This window comes from Solanum pennellii, chromosome 2 (assembly GCF_001406875.1).
Source record: "Solanum pennellii chromosome 2, SPENNV200".
In the NCBI taxonomy this organism is placed as follows: Eukaryota; Viridiplantae; Streptophyta; class Magnoliopsida; order Solanales; family Solanaceae; genus Solanum; species Solanum pennellii.
In genome coordinates this window covers 58,720,190-58,735,632 of record NC_028638.1, presented here as the reverse complement: position 1 = coordinate 58,735,632, position 15,443 = coordinate 58,720,190, and the positions used below count along the sequence as shown (strand labels likewise).

At 33.9% G+C, this 15,443-nt stretch overlaps 3 protein-coding genes and 1 non-coding gene across 6 annotated transcripts; 2 read left to right on the top strand and 2 right to left on the bottom strand.

Moving 5' to 3' along the window:
- The first annotated feature begins 6 nt into the window (after positions 1-6).
- LOC107011941 lies at positions 7-3,047 on the top strand. 3 transcript variants are annotated; one of them, XR_003576846.1, is made up of 3 exons: positions 7-456; positions 943-2,131; positions 2,871-3,047. XR_003576846.1 is itself a non-coding variant. In XM_015211633.2 (2 exons), the coding sequence occupies exons 1-2, from the start codon at positions 391-393 to the stop codon at positions 2,041-2,043; spliced, it is 1,164 nt and encodes a 387-aa protein (XP_015067119.1). In that variant the 5' UTR covers positions 7-390; the 3' UTR covers positions 2,044-2,458. The 3 variants fall into 3 exon arrangements, 2 of the variants coding, with proteins under 2 accessions (XP_015067119.1, XP_015067118.1); XM_015211633.2 differs by lacking the exon at positions 2,871-3,047 and having other exon boundaries at positions 946-2,458; XM_015211632.2 differs by lacking the exon at positions 2,871-3,047 and having other exon boundaries at positions 943-2,458.
- A 274-nt stretch (positions 3,048-3,321) lies between these two features.
- LOC107009331 (SUPPRESSOR OF GAMMA RESPONSE 1-like) lies at positions 3,322-6,944 on the bottom strand. Its single transcript, XM_015208645.2, has 6 exons — positions 6,614-6,944; positions 5,631-5,763; positions 5,247-5,433; positions 4,478-4,974; positions 4,004-4,306; positions 3,322-3,909 (listed from the first exon to the last, which is right to left on the bottom strand). The coding sequence occupies exons 1-6, from the start codon at positions 6,619-6,621 to the stop codon at positions 3,856-3,858; spliced, it is 1,182 nt and encodes a 393-aa protein (XP_015064131.1). The 5' UTR covers positions 6,622-6,944; the 3' UTR covers positions 3,322-3,855.
- A 3,701-nt stretch (positions 6,945-10,645) lies between these two features.
- TRNAD-GUC lies at positions 10,646-10,717 on the top strand. The gene has a single exon. It is a non-coding gene; the product is annotated as a tRNA-Asp (tRNA).
- Positions 10,718-11,145: 428 nt separating this feature from the next.
- Positions 11,146-15,425, bottom strand: LOC107008646 (serine/threonine-protein kinase STY13). Its single transcript, XM_015207765.2, has 6 exons — positions 14,783-15,425; positions 14,135-14,267; positions 13,824-14,019; positions 12,648-12,772; positions 12,388-12,546; positions 11,146-11,832 (listed from the first exon to the last, which is right to left on the bottom strand). The coding sequence occupies exons 1-6, from the start codon at positions 14,914-14,916 to the stop codon at positions 11,518-11,520; spliced, it is 1,062 nt and encodes a 353-aa protein (XP_015063251.1). The 5' UTR covers positions 14,917-15,425; the 3' UTR covers positions 11,146-11,517.
- Between the last annotated feature and the right edge of the window lie 18 nt (positions 15,426-15,443).

The window sequence follows — 15,443 nt, the reverse complement described above, 5'->3', positions numbered from 1 at the left end:
GGTGGGGTTGCATCGTGTGTGTCTCTATATATAGTTTATCTGTAGAAAGAGTGTTGAATTAGAAGAAAAAGAAGAAGAACACAACAAACGGCTACAATTTAGCGTGTTTTTATATAGTCAAATTCAATCCACAAAGAAAAAAAATTGTAAAATAACTTCCCCTCTCATTGATAATGGCAATTCCATTGCTGTAAATTTGAGAGGGAAGGGGGTTTCTTTTTTCTTCAAACAATCTCTCTTTTCATAATTCGTTTATCTTCTGAATTTTACAGAAGGTAACAAAAAATCTTGAAAAAGAGAGGAAAAAAAAATACAAAAAATTGGAAGAAGCCAAAGTTTCATTGGCCATTTTTAGAGGAGGGGTTTGAAAAAATTATCTTGGTAGTGCTCATGGTGTCTGATATTTATTACCCTTCAAAGAAAAGCGACGATTTTTGTGAAGACGTTTGTGGCGAGGTACCTTTTTTCCCTTTTAATTGTCATTCACCATTTTATGTGCTTAATAGTTTGGAATTTTAGTAAATATTGGTTTTTTGTTGTTGGGTTTCTGGGGAATTATGAAATATGTGGGTTTTTTTTTTCATTCTGGTATTGCTTATAAACCCTAAAATCTTGAATTCGGATGATGTGGGGTTGCTCTGCTTCCAATGAGGAATTTTATTTTCATAACAATATGCAATTTGGTTGTTTTTTCTTCTGGAAATTTGTGGGTGTGTTGGGGTTTTGGGAACTATTCATATGGATATTATCTAAACTGATGGAAGATTCAGTTTTCTTATGGTTGGATGAAAAGCTTTGAAACAAAAAATTAATATGTTGTTCTCCTCTTGAAAGATATTTGGGAATTTCTAAGGGGTTCAATAAACTAATGTGTGAATATTTGATTGTTTCAAAGGTTTGCTGCTATTTGCATCTTTCTAAAATCATCTTTTTGATATGCAGCAGTCTACCCCTGGAATAGTAAGTATGTCGAGACTAAGGTGTATGCTTCGAGGATTGGATTTAAAGGCTATTGTCTTTTTGGTTGTTTTTGTGCCATTATGTATAGTTGGTATATACTTTCATGGACAGAAGATTACCTACTTCCTCCGCCCAATATGGCAATCTCCTCCAAAGCCCTTTATTGAACTTACCCATTATTATCATGAGAATGTCTCTATGGAGAATCTTTGCAAGCAACATGGATGGGGAATTCGTGAATATCCTAGGCGTGTCTATGATGCTGTTTTGTTTAGTAATGAAGTGGACATGCTTACTATCAGATGGAAGGAATTGTATCCTTACATCACACAGTTTGTTCTGCTCGAGTCAAACTCCACGTTTACTGGATTACCAAAACCATTTACTTTTGCTATTAACCGGGACCAATTTAAGTTTGTTGAGCCTCGATTGACTTATGGAACCATTGGAGGAAGATTCAGGAAAGGTGAAAATCCGTTTGTTGAAGAGGCATATCAGAGAGTAGCACTCGACCAGCTTTTGAGAATAGCTGGAATAGAGGATGATGATTTGCTGATAATGTCCGATGTTGATGAAATTCCTAGCAGGCACACTATCGATCTTTTAAGATGGTGTGATGACATTCCTCCAATTCTTCACCTTCATTTTAGGAATTACTTGTACTCTTTTGAATTTGAGCTTAAGCACAGAAGTTGGAGAGCTTCAGTCCACAGGTATCAGAGTGGCAAGACTCGATACGTACACTATCGTCAGACTGATTACCTTTTGGCAGATTCAGGTTGGCATTGTAGCTTTTGCTTCCGCCACATCTCTGACTTCATATTCAAAATGAAAGCTTACAGCCACACTGATAGAGTGAGGTTCTTGCATTATTTGAACCCTAGAAGAATACAAGATATCATTTGTGAAGGATCTGATTTATATGACATGCTTCCTGAGGAGTACACATTCAAGGATATCATTGGTAACATGGGACCTCTACCTCATTCTTACTCAGCCGTGCATCTTCCTGCGCATTTGCTGGATAATCCCGAGAAGTATAAGTATCTCTTGCCCGGGAACTGCAAAAGAGAAAGTGGCTAAGTTGTTATCACAAAGTTGGACGCATTTTCGTAACATAGGAGGTGTTCATGTGCCGATTTTATGTTGCACCATGAGGGACTCTTATCAGGTAATTGATGATGGTCGTCTGGCAGTGCTTTATACATTTGAACCGTATATGCAACAAAGTGTCGGTAAACAGGGAAGCGGTCGGGTGTATATTGTCTTTTTTGGGTTCATTTGAGGTGTCAGTACATTCATTTGTCAAGTAATAAATTAATTTAGGGGTGATGTGAACTCTTGGGTAAACTTGATTGTTTCCTGTCTGTATTACATAACCCTGAGATAGAACTCTTTGAATGACAATGCTCGGGCTTTTTGATTGTAGAATTGGTTTTGGTATTCTTTTGCTCCTGTTAGAGACATTTATTCCAATTTATAGATCTTGTTTCCCAAATGTGTTGCACAGAAGGCATGTGGAAAAGAATTGAGCTCTCAGTTAGAACCCCAGTCATTGTGTTTTTTGAGATTCTGTTTGGTTTAGTATTTTCATATTGGGGTAACTAGACCAATTCTGAAACTAATGCATGTTTAGTTAGCCATGTGAATTGAGCAAGTGATTTCAGTCACTCAGAGCAATAGATATGCTAGAAAAATGAACATGTTTTCGGGCAATGCATTTAGGACAGTTTGAGTCTCTTGTAGTTGGTAATTTGGTATTTGATTCCTATGAAACAGTTCCATCTGTGGAACAATTGTTTCCATATTTAAAACCTAAGATTACAAATCTTTTTTGAAGCAAGTAATCATTTTCTTTGTAAGGTGGATGTTCTTTGTGCTAGTGTTAAAATACTTTTTTTTCCCTCTAGTTTTTGCAGGATTGAATCTCATCTTTGAATCAAGAAGTCATTTTCTGTCTTTTGCCTTTTTAGGATGAAATTTTGATATTGTTGTTCACTACTTAATCAAGATGTTTCTTTCACCACAAAGGTGACTTGTGGCTGTAATTTTTTTTGATCTATGTGAAGTTCCCTTTTAACATTGTTCATCTGGCAAGCACGGTGAGAGACTTAAATATGTATTATTGTGCATGCTTAAACATATAAATGCAAAGAAATACATATGAAAGAAGTCGGTAATAGACCCTTGTAGTTTGATCTTTCCGCTAGCCGCTCGTAGCACATCCATCTGTTGTCAAAACAGTTAAACTTGGGAGCATGTACTCCAATAATACAAAAAAATTCTTCACTTAATACAAAACTAGCAAAGACACAAGCATTTATCTTTAAAAATGATATGAAAAAAACGAAAAGGTAGAAGTCAAACAAAATGTCTTTCATATCACAACGCATGGAATCAGACAATGAAAGATGCATAAGAAAGCAATAGAATCCTGTCCACACTTCAAGTAAAATATAAACTAGCACAAACGAGAAACTTCCCGAAGTTTTTGGGGGTCAGAACAGAACATGCTGAATAGAACAGAAGGGATATGAGAGTCTTAACAAGAGAAATCAGAACATTAAATCAAAATTTGAGCCAATACAATAAGCTAAGGTGTAACAATTCCGACTCCCAAACATTGAACCTTGGTATATTGTAGTAGGTTCTTGCAACAACTCCTTCAACTTGTATATCGTCCAGCATTTTAGATATAGCAACCAATATTTGTGTTTTCTTTTCTTCTGTGGGCTGTAGTAATGGTGGGAAAATGAGCATTTTTTGATAAGGATTTGTTGAAACCACGAAAACTGAAATTGAAGAAAGATTCCTGTAGCTATTCAAGAACACAATCTTGTTGAAGTATATTCTCCATCCCAGAATGCATAAAGCATTATCTCATTGCCATCATCTCTATAGCCGGTCCAACCAACTAAAGATATTCTCTTGAGAACCAAACGGCAAATCCTGGTAAAACACAACATCAGATTCAGCTACACATGCTATTATTATACATATAAAACAAAAAACACATTACCATCTACAAGGATGGGAAACTTACTGCAAGTTGGAAGTCTGGAGGACTATCCAGTTCCAAGTTATCCAATTCTGAAATTCCACAGGTTGTGTTACCATTCACTTGTGGTAAATGGCAAGTGCTATGAGTGTAGTCAACAGAAGGGCCAAGATTGGGTCCAAAACTATCAAGAAGTGAATAATCATTATGTTCATCACACAACAGAGAATTATGAACATCATTTGCATCAGCTGCTTGTGATTCTCCAGCCAAGCATGTGGAGTACTCCATCTCACACTTAATTTTAGCATCAGAAGGCTGCCCTGGTTCTTTGGCAACTTCCACTTCCTAAACAACAAAACGAAGATCAGTGTACGAAAAAATTATGTTAAAAAAATGCATATAGGTAGAAAGAACTACGTGAAAAATGTATTCATGAGTTAAAAACATGCAATTTTGCAAACAGAAATAATGTACAGAACAGCCAAAGATGCAACTGCATCATCCAATTGTTTTTACCTGATCAGGTGAGAAGGGTAAAGATTCATCTAAAATATCATCATAGGAAGGGGTTTCTCCATCTCGATGGGGATTGGGTGTAACTGTCTTGGGAGTTGTAGGCCCAGTTTGATTCGCTCCCACACTGGCTTCCTCATTGTCACAACAATCATTGGCCTTGACAGATTGCTTCTGCTGTTGGTAAAAGATTTTTGAAACCACATATTCACCTTCTTTTTCATCTTCATCAGGGCCCAGGTGGTACTGATGCATTACCCAATTAGTCTTTTCCTGCTTCGACCCCTTCTTAAGAGTTTGATAGAGAACCATGACCTTCTTGCATCCCTTTTGGAATCCGTTCTCCATAACAACCTTGGTCTTTCCAGTCTTGTGCCAGCGGACATGTTCTTTCATCAAATTATTTTCATCATGAATCTTTCTACGCTTCCGTTTACCAGTTGCATATGCATTAGTAATGCGATAAAAGAAGTGAACGCTACTTCCATCCTTTTTTGCACCTGAAGCAAAATAAGAGATTGAGGAATGAAATTCTGCCATAACATATTGATGGTTGTCCGGTTTCAACCAGAAAAACGGAAACATGCTCGTTACAACAACTAACTTTTGCTACATTTTCATTTCTAGATAAATGCAACCCTGAAAACAACAATAGCCTTTTCTGATGATAGCCTTCCCTCTATTTATTTCACCAGTACGGCTTATTGACTTGATTAATGCAGTTAAAAGCAAACATTAGCTAGTTTATTGAAGAACTGGGTGTGCTACAAACCAGGAAGATTTTCAGGATGGGTGTAGCAAATTCCTTCGTGAACCTCAAGGGTCGGGATGAACTCATCAATGAATTTGTGTTGCTCTGAATTTCCCACCCCACACTTTGCTTCTAAATGCTCCACGAGCTCAGCATCAGATGGATCAAATTTCACACCAACAGGTAGACCAGGCCATTCATGAGAAACCTGAATAAGAAAGCAGTAGAATATTGAAGCAGGCTTTGAGCAGCTAATTTACAACTATTGGTTGGCCTAATCTTGAACCAGGGGAAAAAAGAACTTTCTTTACAAGAGAAATTTTCAACTAGACAAAACAGTTTGAGAAAGCTGTTAAGAAAACTACAAGAGGTAAGTAACTTATGCATGAACACTTGTTAACTTACATCTTTGTTGTCAATAGAGTAGTTGCAGTTTGGGCATTGCCGCTTTGCCCCACAATCTTTGATTTGATGAGCAGCAGGGGCACTGGCATTTTTAACTTTACTTGCAAGTCCTCTGCCATTAATAAGCCAAGACCTGGATCAATAAAAAAAGAAACAGATTAGAACTACAAATCTTCTTATGGTTACATATATAATTGACAAAAGAACAACAATGTCATCCAACAGATTCAAAAACTTCGATTGAAGCCTAAAAGAAATATACTTGACAATTAACAATACAACAACCACAACAACATACCCAATGTAATTCCACTAATGAGGTCTAGAATACTTAACAATTAACTATAAGTTCAGTAAATACACTTGATAAATTCAATAATCCATCTGGTTTCACTATCAGTTTAGACCTAAGACCAATTTTTCCAAATCTTTCTATGACACTGACATATTGAACAGGTAAATAGACAAATTTCAACATGAGGTTTTGATATGACTCATTGCAAGCAAAATTTGAACCTAGACAATATTGGGCAGATGATCAAGAACATGAGACCATCAAAAAATTTGGGCAATTAGAACCAATGGGGACTTCCAGCAATCACCCAGTTAAAGCACACATTTCACATTTTCAATTGTAAACACAGAACATGCTTTCAGCATTTTCAAATACGTTAAATAATCTGATGAAGAATAACTCAAACGCCATTCACAATGGCCTTTCGTATCCCAAAACGAATAATAAATCTAAACCCAGATAACCCAAAATCCTTAAGAAACTACACTAGTATTCAGCATAATCCCCAGGAGCAAACACAAATCTTAGAACGGAAGCGACCGAAAAGATAGAATTTTATTTCCAGAATTCTTTAAAGATTCAATTTTTAAACCATCTTTTTGATCATTCCAAATCAAACCCAGATCAATTTTTTTTTGGCCTAAGAACACCAAAACTTTGAAGTTTCATCACAAAAATTAATCCTCACCTTCCCATAAAGGATCGAAAACAAATTCAAGATTTCTGAAGAAAATTCGGTGAATCTGAGTTTCAGTGTATCTATTAAACACATTCGAAGAAGAGAAAAAACTCTGGTTTTATGGTGCCTGAATTTTGCCCCCTTTCTCCACTGGACTAAGCAAGCTGGACGGTTGGAGTGTGAATGAGCGGGAAATTTTATCTTATGAGGTTTGGGATCCTAGCCTTAGGTTTGGATGAGCATTGCGTTCATCGATGTTACCGAACCATAAGTTTGACATGGGCCCAGTGTTGACCGAACCTCGGGTCTGCCAGTGACTGAGCTTTGGAAGTGAAATGTCCTTTTTAGAAAAATGGGTAATGGTGTTAAAACGGTAAATTTATCTGACCCGAATTCCTTGCTCCCCAAGCTATAAATAGAAATGTTTTTATGTTTAATTTCACCTTTTCCCCCTTTTTAGTAGATTTGTCTTTTTTCAAAATTTTAAATTTCATAATATTAATCATATTATTACGATTGTTTTATGAGTAATTTTTCTAGATAGTCATTTCTATTTGTTTTAGGATTACAATATCACTCAACTTTGTTTATTTTTCTTAAAATATACTTGACACAAAAAAATACATTATTTTTTTCCTACTAGAGTGTAATGTCACATTTTTTAATTTATTATTAATAGTTTTTTAATTCTTTTAAAGAACGGGAGGAACCCACATAATTTCTTGAAGAACCGGAAGAGCTCATAGTACAATTCTTAATGTAATTTTTTTTACTGGGTATAAATTATAATGTGGGTTTGTCTATTTTTTCAAAAAAATCTATCTATATATAATAGGAGAAGTAAAAAGTGTCACATGTCAGCACCACAAATATTCAAGAATTTTAATTTTTCAAAAAGCATTTTAAATATGCTCTAAAAATACAATTAAAAAAATGAATTTTAATATAGCTATTTTAAGAAAATGAAAGTTCTTTTGTTAAAAAACTGTAACGACAAAAAGAATGAATAATTTTTAAATGCCTCTAATTTCAATTTTAAAGGAAAAAATGAACTTGAACTATCTTTTTTTTATAAAAACAATAATGGCTATTACGAGAAAAAAACGAAAGATCTTTAAATGCTTCAAATTTCAATTTTTAAGGTTAAAAAATGAAAATTGAAAATTGAATTATTTTATAAAAAATAATTGTAATGTCTATTTATATTTATCACACTCTCTGTAATTTTAGGGAATGCTCCAACAAAATAAAATGTAGAAATATCTATAAATAGGAGAAGAAAAAGTGCACCATAAAAAACTATAATTATTATTTAAAAAATTACTTAAAAAACTTAAAGTAAAAATACTAATTATCATTAAAAAGTTAAAAAACTTATTCTAAAAAATATTTAAAACAATCCATTAGTAGTTAGTTGTAGAAATAGGGTACTTTTTTCATTCATTTTTAAAATTTATCTTAACATATCTAAAAAACAAAACATTTCAAAAAACATAAATAGAAAATAATATTTAAAAAAAAAACATATTGCAACCTAATGTTTAAATAGGTTTAAAGCATATTTTTTTAATAATAAATAAATAATGTGACATGACATCCTAATAGGAGAGAGATAATGTATTTTTTGTGTCAAGTATAATTTGAGGAAAATATGTAAAGTTGAGTGATATTTTAGTCCCAAAACAAAAATAAATAATATCACTAGGTAATTTTTCAAACATTGATGACTATTTAGGAAAAAATACTCATTGTTTTATCTCTCCGTCACATTGGTATGTATAAACCTCAAAGATTAATTAGTAAAATTATTTTTTATTTATGATATTTAAGTAGGTGTAAAATAAAAAGTGATCAACTAATATAAAGTGATTGGAGTATAAATTTTTAGTAGTTTGAACTTATAATCCTCCCATTGTTTACTATCTTTGTCCACTTTAAATTGTAGTAATTTCTTTTTTTAAAGTCAAATTATAAAATTTTGATCAACATTATTTTTCATCATATTGTTATGTAAAAAGTTGTAAATTTTTAATATCTAACTTTTTGTTTAAAATATCAAATTAATGTAATTCAGTTTTTAATTTTAAAAATCAGTCAAATTTACTTTCGAAAGACGCAAAATGACAAATAAAAATAGACCAAAAAAAAACTTTTAAACTATGAAACAACATATGATACTCTTTCCATTTCTATTTTTTGATACACAAAGTTTAAGAAACTAAAAAAAAAAAATTTGTAATTTAAAATTAATACGTAATATGTAGAATATTTCAAAATCAACTTTTAATCTAGTGATTTTGAATGAAAAATTTTATTATGTGGAGCTATTTTGTTTCTCGATATGTGGACACTTACTTTAATCTAAGGATGCATGCATATTATCAATGTAACTTTTTTCTACCCAAGCTGATATATCATTCATGAGGAGCTCGATCAAGCTAGGTAAATTATTATTTTGGAATTTTTTTGCATATAATCACTTAAAGTTAGCTTAATTATATTGTATAGCTATAATTCGTTATTTATGATTCGTAGGTACATGTTATAGGGAAGAGAGTGACAAGCGATATTGGAAGAAGGAGGAGAGAGGCGAGTGAGAGAGGTGAATTATATATGTATATTTATCAAAATAATTATGTATAGTAACTGATATATATATACATATATATTTGTATTTTGGCGAGCAGGATTGGGAGAGGGAGGTGAGAGGCGAGTAAGAGGGGCAATAATTTGTATAATTCGCATCTCGTTTATATAGTTGACGGTTACGTTTGTATAATTCGCGTATTTTTGTACAATTGTGTAATGTAAAATCTAAAATTACACAAATATAATAAAACTCAAAATAACGATTTAATACAAACATAAATATATGTACTTTAAACAATTATACAAATTATTATATCATAAAAAATTCGAAAAAAACACGTTTATACAAACTTTAATTAATATTCATGTATCACCATGTTTTTTTAAAAGAAGAAAAAAAAAATTCCTTGCAGTTAGATAGTTGCACTTAATTAATTCCTCTACTTTAATTTATTTCTCATATTTTTTTTTGGCATAGAGAATTTTTCTAAAAGTAACTTTTGAATTTTATAATTTAACATGAAGAATATATCAAATGTGTTTTTATTTTTTTAAGATTAAAATGTCATGTGAAATTAAATAATTATTAATAGTAAAAGAAACATATATTTTTTTTTTGATAAACAAAAAAACACAAATAAATTTTTTCAAAAAATAAATATTGAATTATACATTATAAAAATTAAAATCTCATTTTATTAAATTAATTGAGAAACTTCCTGGTTTGAGGTTACAAGAAAATCCAACAGTAGGATTCACTGCAGAGAGCAGAGCAATGATTATTTGCTGTTGTTCCTGTTGATGTTTGACACGTGTAATCATCCCTTGTCTTATAAGCATCAATTATATGTGTAGTCAACCAAATACAATATATGTACTTAATTCAAACGTTTTTCAGATATACAAACACTCCCTCTTTATGTGTATAACTATAATCACAAATTTTGAACTCACTAAAACCAAATTATAGACAACTAGTACAATAAAGAACTTATAAAAAGGTCTCGAAAAAGCAATAGTCCTTTAATTTGCTTGATGCAAAAGTAAAACCAGCACATAGGCAACTAACTCTTTAACATGCAATTCCTTGAAAGTTGAAAACTGATGCACACGCCCTGTTTTTTATTAATTGCCACCCATGTCAAATACCATTCGTTCTTAATTTTTTTCGTATAATCACTAAACTTTTTAAAAAACACCCACTATCAGAAGTTCTTATTTTCACTCGTAAAGAATGGTTACAGCTTACCAAATCAACAACGCTTATCTAATGAAAGTCAAAATATAGTTATCTCGACTCTTGTTTGTTGCCAGAATACATTATCATTGTCCCATCGAGGAATATCTGAATGCAAAATATAATTTTTATCTATCAAGGTGTATGACACTGTGATGAGGAAAAAGTAAGCACTCTTTTTAATGAAGCATTATTTATGTGTCTTTGTCAACAATGTCGTTGTAGTATAGTGGTAAGTATTCCCGCCTGTCACGCGGGTGACCCGGGTTCGATCCCCGGCAACGGCGATTCTTTTTTTTTTTGTGCCATAGAGCGCCGACAGGCGCGATACTGACTGCTCAAATAATTGATTCCTTGGTCCTCCTAAGTTTTGTTCGTATTTAGTAATTTCAATGGTGGACCTAACAAACATTAACTTTCAATCTCAAACATCCAACACCTAATTATTTCTTGCCAACCTCCACTGTCCTAAAATTCATCCTTCAATCTATCCTTCTCCTTCATTTTTTCTGTAAAAAAATATCCGAATATATCGAATTTTCAAAGGTGAAAAATGAACTTTCAAAGTTGAATGAACATAATAATCTCTCTATATGTTTATTTTGCTAGTAATGGTACGTACTTCAGTTAAATTACCTTTAAATTCTTCAAAAAAAAAACTGTATTTTGACCTACGGGATTACTCTATTTTTACACTTCACGAAATGTTAGCAAGTTGTGGAGAATAGCTACATTAGTGAGTTCATATAATGCGCCAAAATGACGAGAAGTTTAACAAAATATTGGAGTACAGGTCTTTGGATGGACCTTATTTTTACAACTATAGTATACATCACATCAACCCAACTCCTCACAATTAAGTCAGAACACGTTCCCGCGAGTCTAGATCCTGCAACAACTTCCTTCACCTTTGAATTACCGTGGCTAAAACTCAAAAGTGTACCTTTTTATCTTATGTGGAAGAAAGACCAAAAGCTAAGTTATCTAGTGACATATCTGGGCTAAACATTTTGTGAGCTTACTATATAATAAGATAGCTCAACTCCGAGTATTTTTCTAGGTAATTAACAAACTTTTCCCTTGGGGATCAGTAGCATTGGTTAAAACAGAAGAAGAAACCTCTTGGCTGATTCTCCATGGGTGTTTTAGGGGTCTCAACCGAGTCATCACGCTTGGACATTAAGGAGCTGGTACCTGGAGACTCCGGTGGTAACACATGATTCTCTGAAGTGAAAATCCTAGCTGGTATTACCGGTTCCGGAGGGGAAACTGAAGAGAGAAAATGAAGAAGCATCTGTATTATCTGAGTGAAGTTGGGACGAGTGTTTGGATCCTCTTTCCAACACGAAGTTACAATTACTGCCAAATCCTCGGGGAGATCATCTGCACTTGGTCTCACATTCTGCAAAACACACAAGGTATAAACTTGGTTTAGCGAAACTAAACAGCTATTAATTGTTATACTAAACTTCTTGCTGGATCCCAAGTTCCTTTTTTATTTTATTTATCGGGTGGTGCACGGCCCCGAACTCGGCGGATGATAGACAGTCCCTCTACCATTTTCCACTTAAATATAGGCTTTCGTCCCCACATCATGTGCTACACACGCTCTTACCGCTAGACCAAATCCCTGGGTCTCAAGTTTCTGCATTGTAATTATCCACGTATTTGTGTTCTTCAGTCAAAAGTTAGGTGATTTGAGACAAAAACAACTATTTTTAGAGTCTTCAGCTGTGTAAAAAACATTGGTAAATTAAAGGGCATTCAGCCAAAGTTGTACTAGTGTCCCAGTGGTCCAATTTAGTCTTTGATGTGCCCTTTGTAAAGGAGGCAGTGTGATGTGAACCAACTAAATGCTATCACATCTTAACCTCTCTCATCCTCTTAGTTTAGGAAAATTAAAATTATGATATTGAAATAACTAGATGACAAAGACCAATGGAGAGAAGATATTTACCTTAAAAGCAGCTGCATAAGCAGCCTGCAAATTAGACATGCCCTCAAATGGTAATTTGTTATGTACGAGTTCCCACAGAACGATTGCAAAACTGTAGGCATCTACTTTGTGATTATAATGCTTCTTCTCGCCGTGTCTTAAAGTAACCGTGCTGTAGAGCTGCCACAAAAAGGAGAGTGATAAGTCAGCACTATATAGCCATAGGAGAAGAGAAAGGGAACGGAAAATATATTAATAAGCACGGGGATTCAAGAATCAACCTCTGGAGCCATCCAGCGATAGGTTCCAGTTTCAGCAGTCATCATCTCTGTCAATGATTCTTCTCTTGCCAAACCAAAATCCGCAAGTTTGACAGTTTTGTGGTCCGCAGTCAAAAGCAAGTTCTCTGGAAGTAAATGCAAACAGAACCCAAATCAGAAAAATGATACTAACAGCCTTGTAACTTTTAAAGGAATAACAATATCCATAAATGTTGTCAACACCATTCGATTAGCAGAGAAGACTTGTAAAGTTTGAAATCATTGCTAAACCTTGACAAGTATAAGTTACACTACCAGGCCAAAGCAGACAACAATCGTAATTGCTGACACTAACTGTAATTTTGCATCTTCTTGATGCCTTTGTATATAACTCATAACTTCATTCATGAAAAAGAAATTAAAATATCTAAAAATCGCTATGCTCAATCTTGTAGTAGAAACTAAAATGATCTTATCATTTTATTTAGGAGCTCAAAATTTTCTAACCTTGAAAGAAGAAAACAAAAGAAAAAAAATTTCAATTTTCTCGACCACTTTATTAAAAAGGATGATGAGTAAGCATCTACTCTGCAGCACTTTCAGGGGAATTTATTCCAGTTAAAGTTTCTTATGTATTCACCTGCTCCTACCAACCATGTACTGGTAATATTGTCAAGAATCTAGTTCCATGTGATTTCACTAATGAGAGCATCTCTAGAGTACTATCAATTATTAACTTATCTGTTCTACTAACCCACAGACAAAAATAGGAACAGTGATCTGGAACCATATGCCAGATGAAATTACTTAACCAGTAATGTTTTTACCATACAGGGGCTATTGAGATGTGTGACCGTCTCATTTAAAAGCTTAAGTTGTTATAAAGAGAACACACTTATTTTTTCAATTATATTTTAAACACGTCCCTTCACGTGCGAGCTTGATTCTTTTTTCATGGGGCGAGCACGTGAAAATTCTATTCGATAAAAGGCGGCGGTGAGATTCCATCCCAGGACCTTTGCCTGCTCTAGTACCATATTGAAGCATGTGACCATTGAAACACATTTACTAGAGATCAAGACCACATAAAGGTTAAGAGATCAGTGGTGATTTCAGACCAGATCAAATGGATGTTGAAATGTCTGAATTTAACAATATGTAACATAAAAAAAACAGTGAAAGAGACGTATTAGTTACCAGGTTTTAGGTCGCGATGAATGATACCATGAGAGTGCAAGCACTCCATTGCACGGGCTATATCAAGGGCAAATCTAATAGCGACACCAGTATCCAAGCACCTTGGCCTCAGGTTCAGCAAGTATTTCCTCAGCGTCCCCCCGAGAAGAAGTTCAGTTACTATGACCATGACAGGCTCCTTGCAAGCTCCTATGAACTGTAAATGAAAAATAAAATGAAAACCAATAACCAATGTGAGCAATTCATTCAGCCGTCTTAACAACTCATCAAATAGATCATATCCAAACACAAGTTTGGGACTTAAAAACAACCTTCACTAAGTTCTTGTGTTGAACTCTGGATAACATAGCAACCTCCCTTCCAAAACGAGATTCCCTCTTGGCAATCTCCTCGGGTGTCTCCCCTTTATGCACAATCTTTATCGCTACATTCTGGTTTCTGTATCTGACAAGAACCCAACCAAAAAAATATAACTAAAGAAGCACAAAGCTGCATCAAGTCACACATTTAGGCTTTACTAATTTAACAAACTAGCACATACTTTTAAATCCCCAAACTTCAGAATCAAGAACAATATCTTTTTAGCAAAACACTTTGGGATTTTTTCACAAATAGCCAGTCGAATTCACTGTTTATTTTTTGAGCAGTATACATAGATTATACTCTGATAATACACCCTTATACACATACTATAAATCTAACGGAAACGTTAGCGACTATTTACTGTTAATTCTTCAAACATTTTCCTAAGATTAAACCATTGAACTAGCTGAATTAAATCAAACAGTAATGCCATACCTACAGAATCTAGCCGTATTAGTTCAGAAGTTCAAATAACCAAACAACACTTACAAATCAGTACAACAACAACAACATACCCAGTATGATCCAACAAGCTGAGTCCGGCTCTTACAGATCAGTCAAATACATAATTTTACTAACAGAGAAAGTAAACTTACTTTCCCTCATACACTTTGGCATGAGCACCCTCTCCAATCTTAGGACCAACAAACAGAAGCTTCGGATCAATTAACCATTTCGCCTCCAAATTGAACTCTTCTTCTCCGGAGTAAAACCCATTAGCAGATCCCATTTTCCAGACCCCAAATACTCTCCCCCTATAATAACTTCAAGAATGAACTAGTAGCACATCTATTTAACTACCAAATTCGAAACACTTAATAACAATTCACCTAGCATTTGAAGCAGCAAAAAAGTTCAAGACTTTATGACCAAGAACCAGAAAACTCAGACACCCACAAACCAGAAACAAATCTACAACACGTCCTTGTGTTTAAAACAAGAGAAAAATGAACCCCACAAACAAGAAACCCCAGAAATTCCTACTGGTTCAATTGAAAAATAAAAAGTTCAGAAGAAGTAGATCAGCTGGTTTGGTTGGTGGATCAATTGAGGCTATCAGGAGGAGGAGAAGAAAAAAGAGAGATAAATAAGGTGAAGAGTGAGTAGAATAAGAGGAAAGATAATGAAAGATAGAGATGGATGTTAAGCAATTAGGAGACTTTAGTTAGTGCTAATACTTTTTATTTATAAGTTGCTCTGGTTTCTTGATCTGCAAAGAAAAAAGAGGAAGGTGATGTGTGTGTGTGTTAAAAAAAA

Coding starts and splice junctions, on each gene's coding strand:
- LOC107008646 (XM_015207765.2), bottom strand. CDS start 14,916: ATGGGATCTGCTAATGGGTTTTACTCCGGAGAAGAAGAGTTCAATTTG. Junction 14,268..14,782: donor GCCAAAGTGTATGAGGGAAA/GTAAGTTTACTT, acceptor GGTTCTTGTCAG/ATACAGAAACCAGAATGTAG. Junction 12,547..12,647: donor ATCGCTGGATGGCTCCAGAG/GTTGATTCTTGA, acceptor TTTTTGTGGCAG/CTCTACAGCACGGTTACTTT.
- LOC107011941 (XM_015211632.2), top strand. CDS start 391: ATGGTGTCTGATATTTATTACCCTTCAAAGAAAAGCGACGATTTTTGT. Junction 457..942: donor GTGAAGACGTTTGTGGCGAG/GTACCTTTTTTC, acceptor TTTGATATGCAG/CAGTCTACCCCTGGAATAGT.
- LOC107009331 (XM_015208645.2), bottom strand. Junction 4,975..5,246: donor CCATCCTGAAAATCTTCCTG/GTTTGTAGCACA, acceptor ATTTTGCTTCAG/GTGCAAAAAAGGATGGAAGT. Junction 4,307..4,477: donor TACCCTTCTCACCTGATCAG/GTAAAAACAATT, acceptor TTTGTTGTTTAG/GAAGTGGAAGTTGCCAAAGA.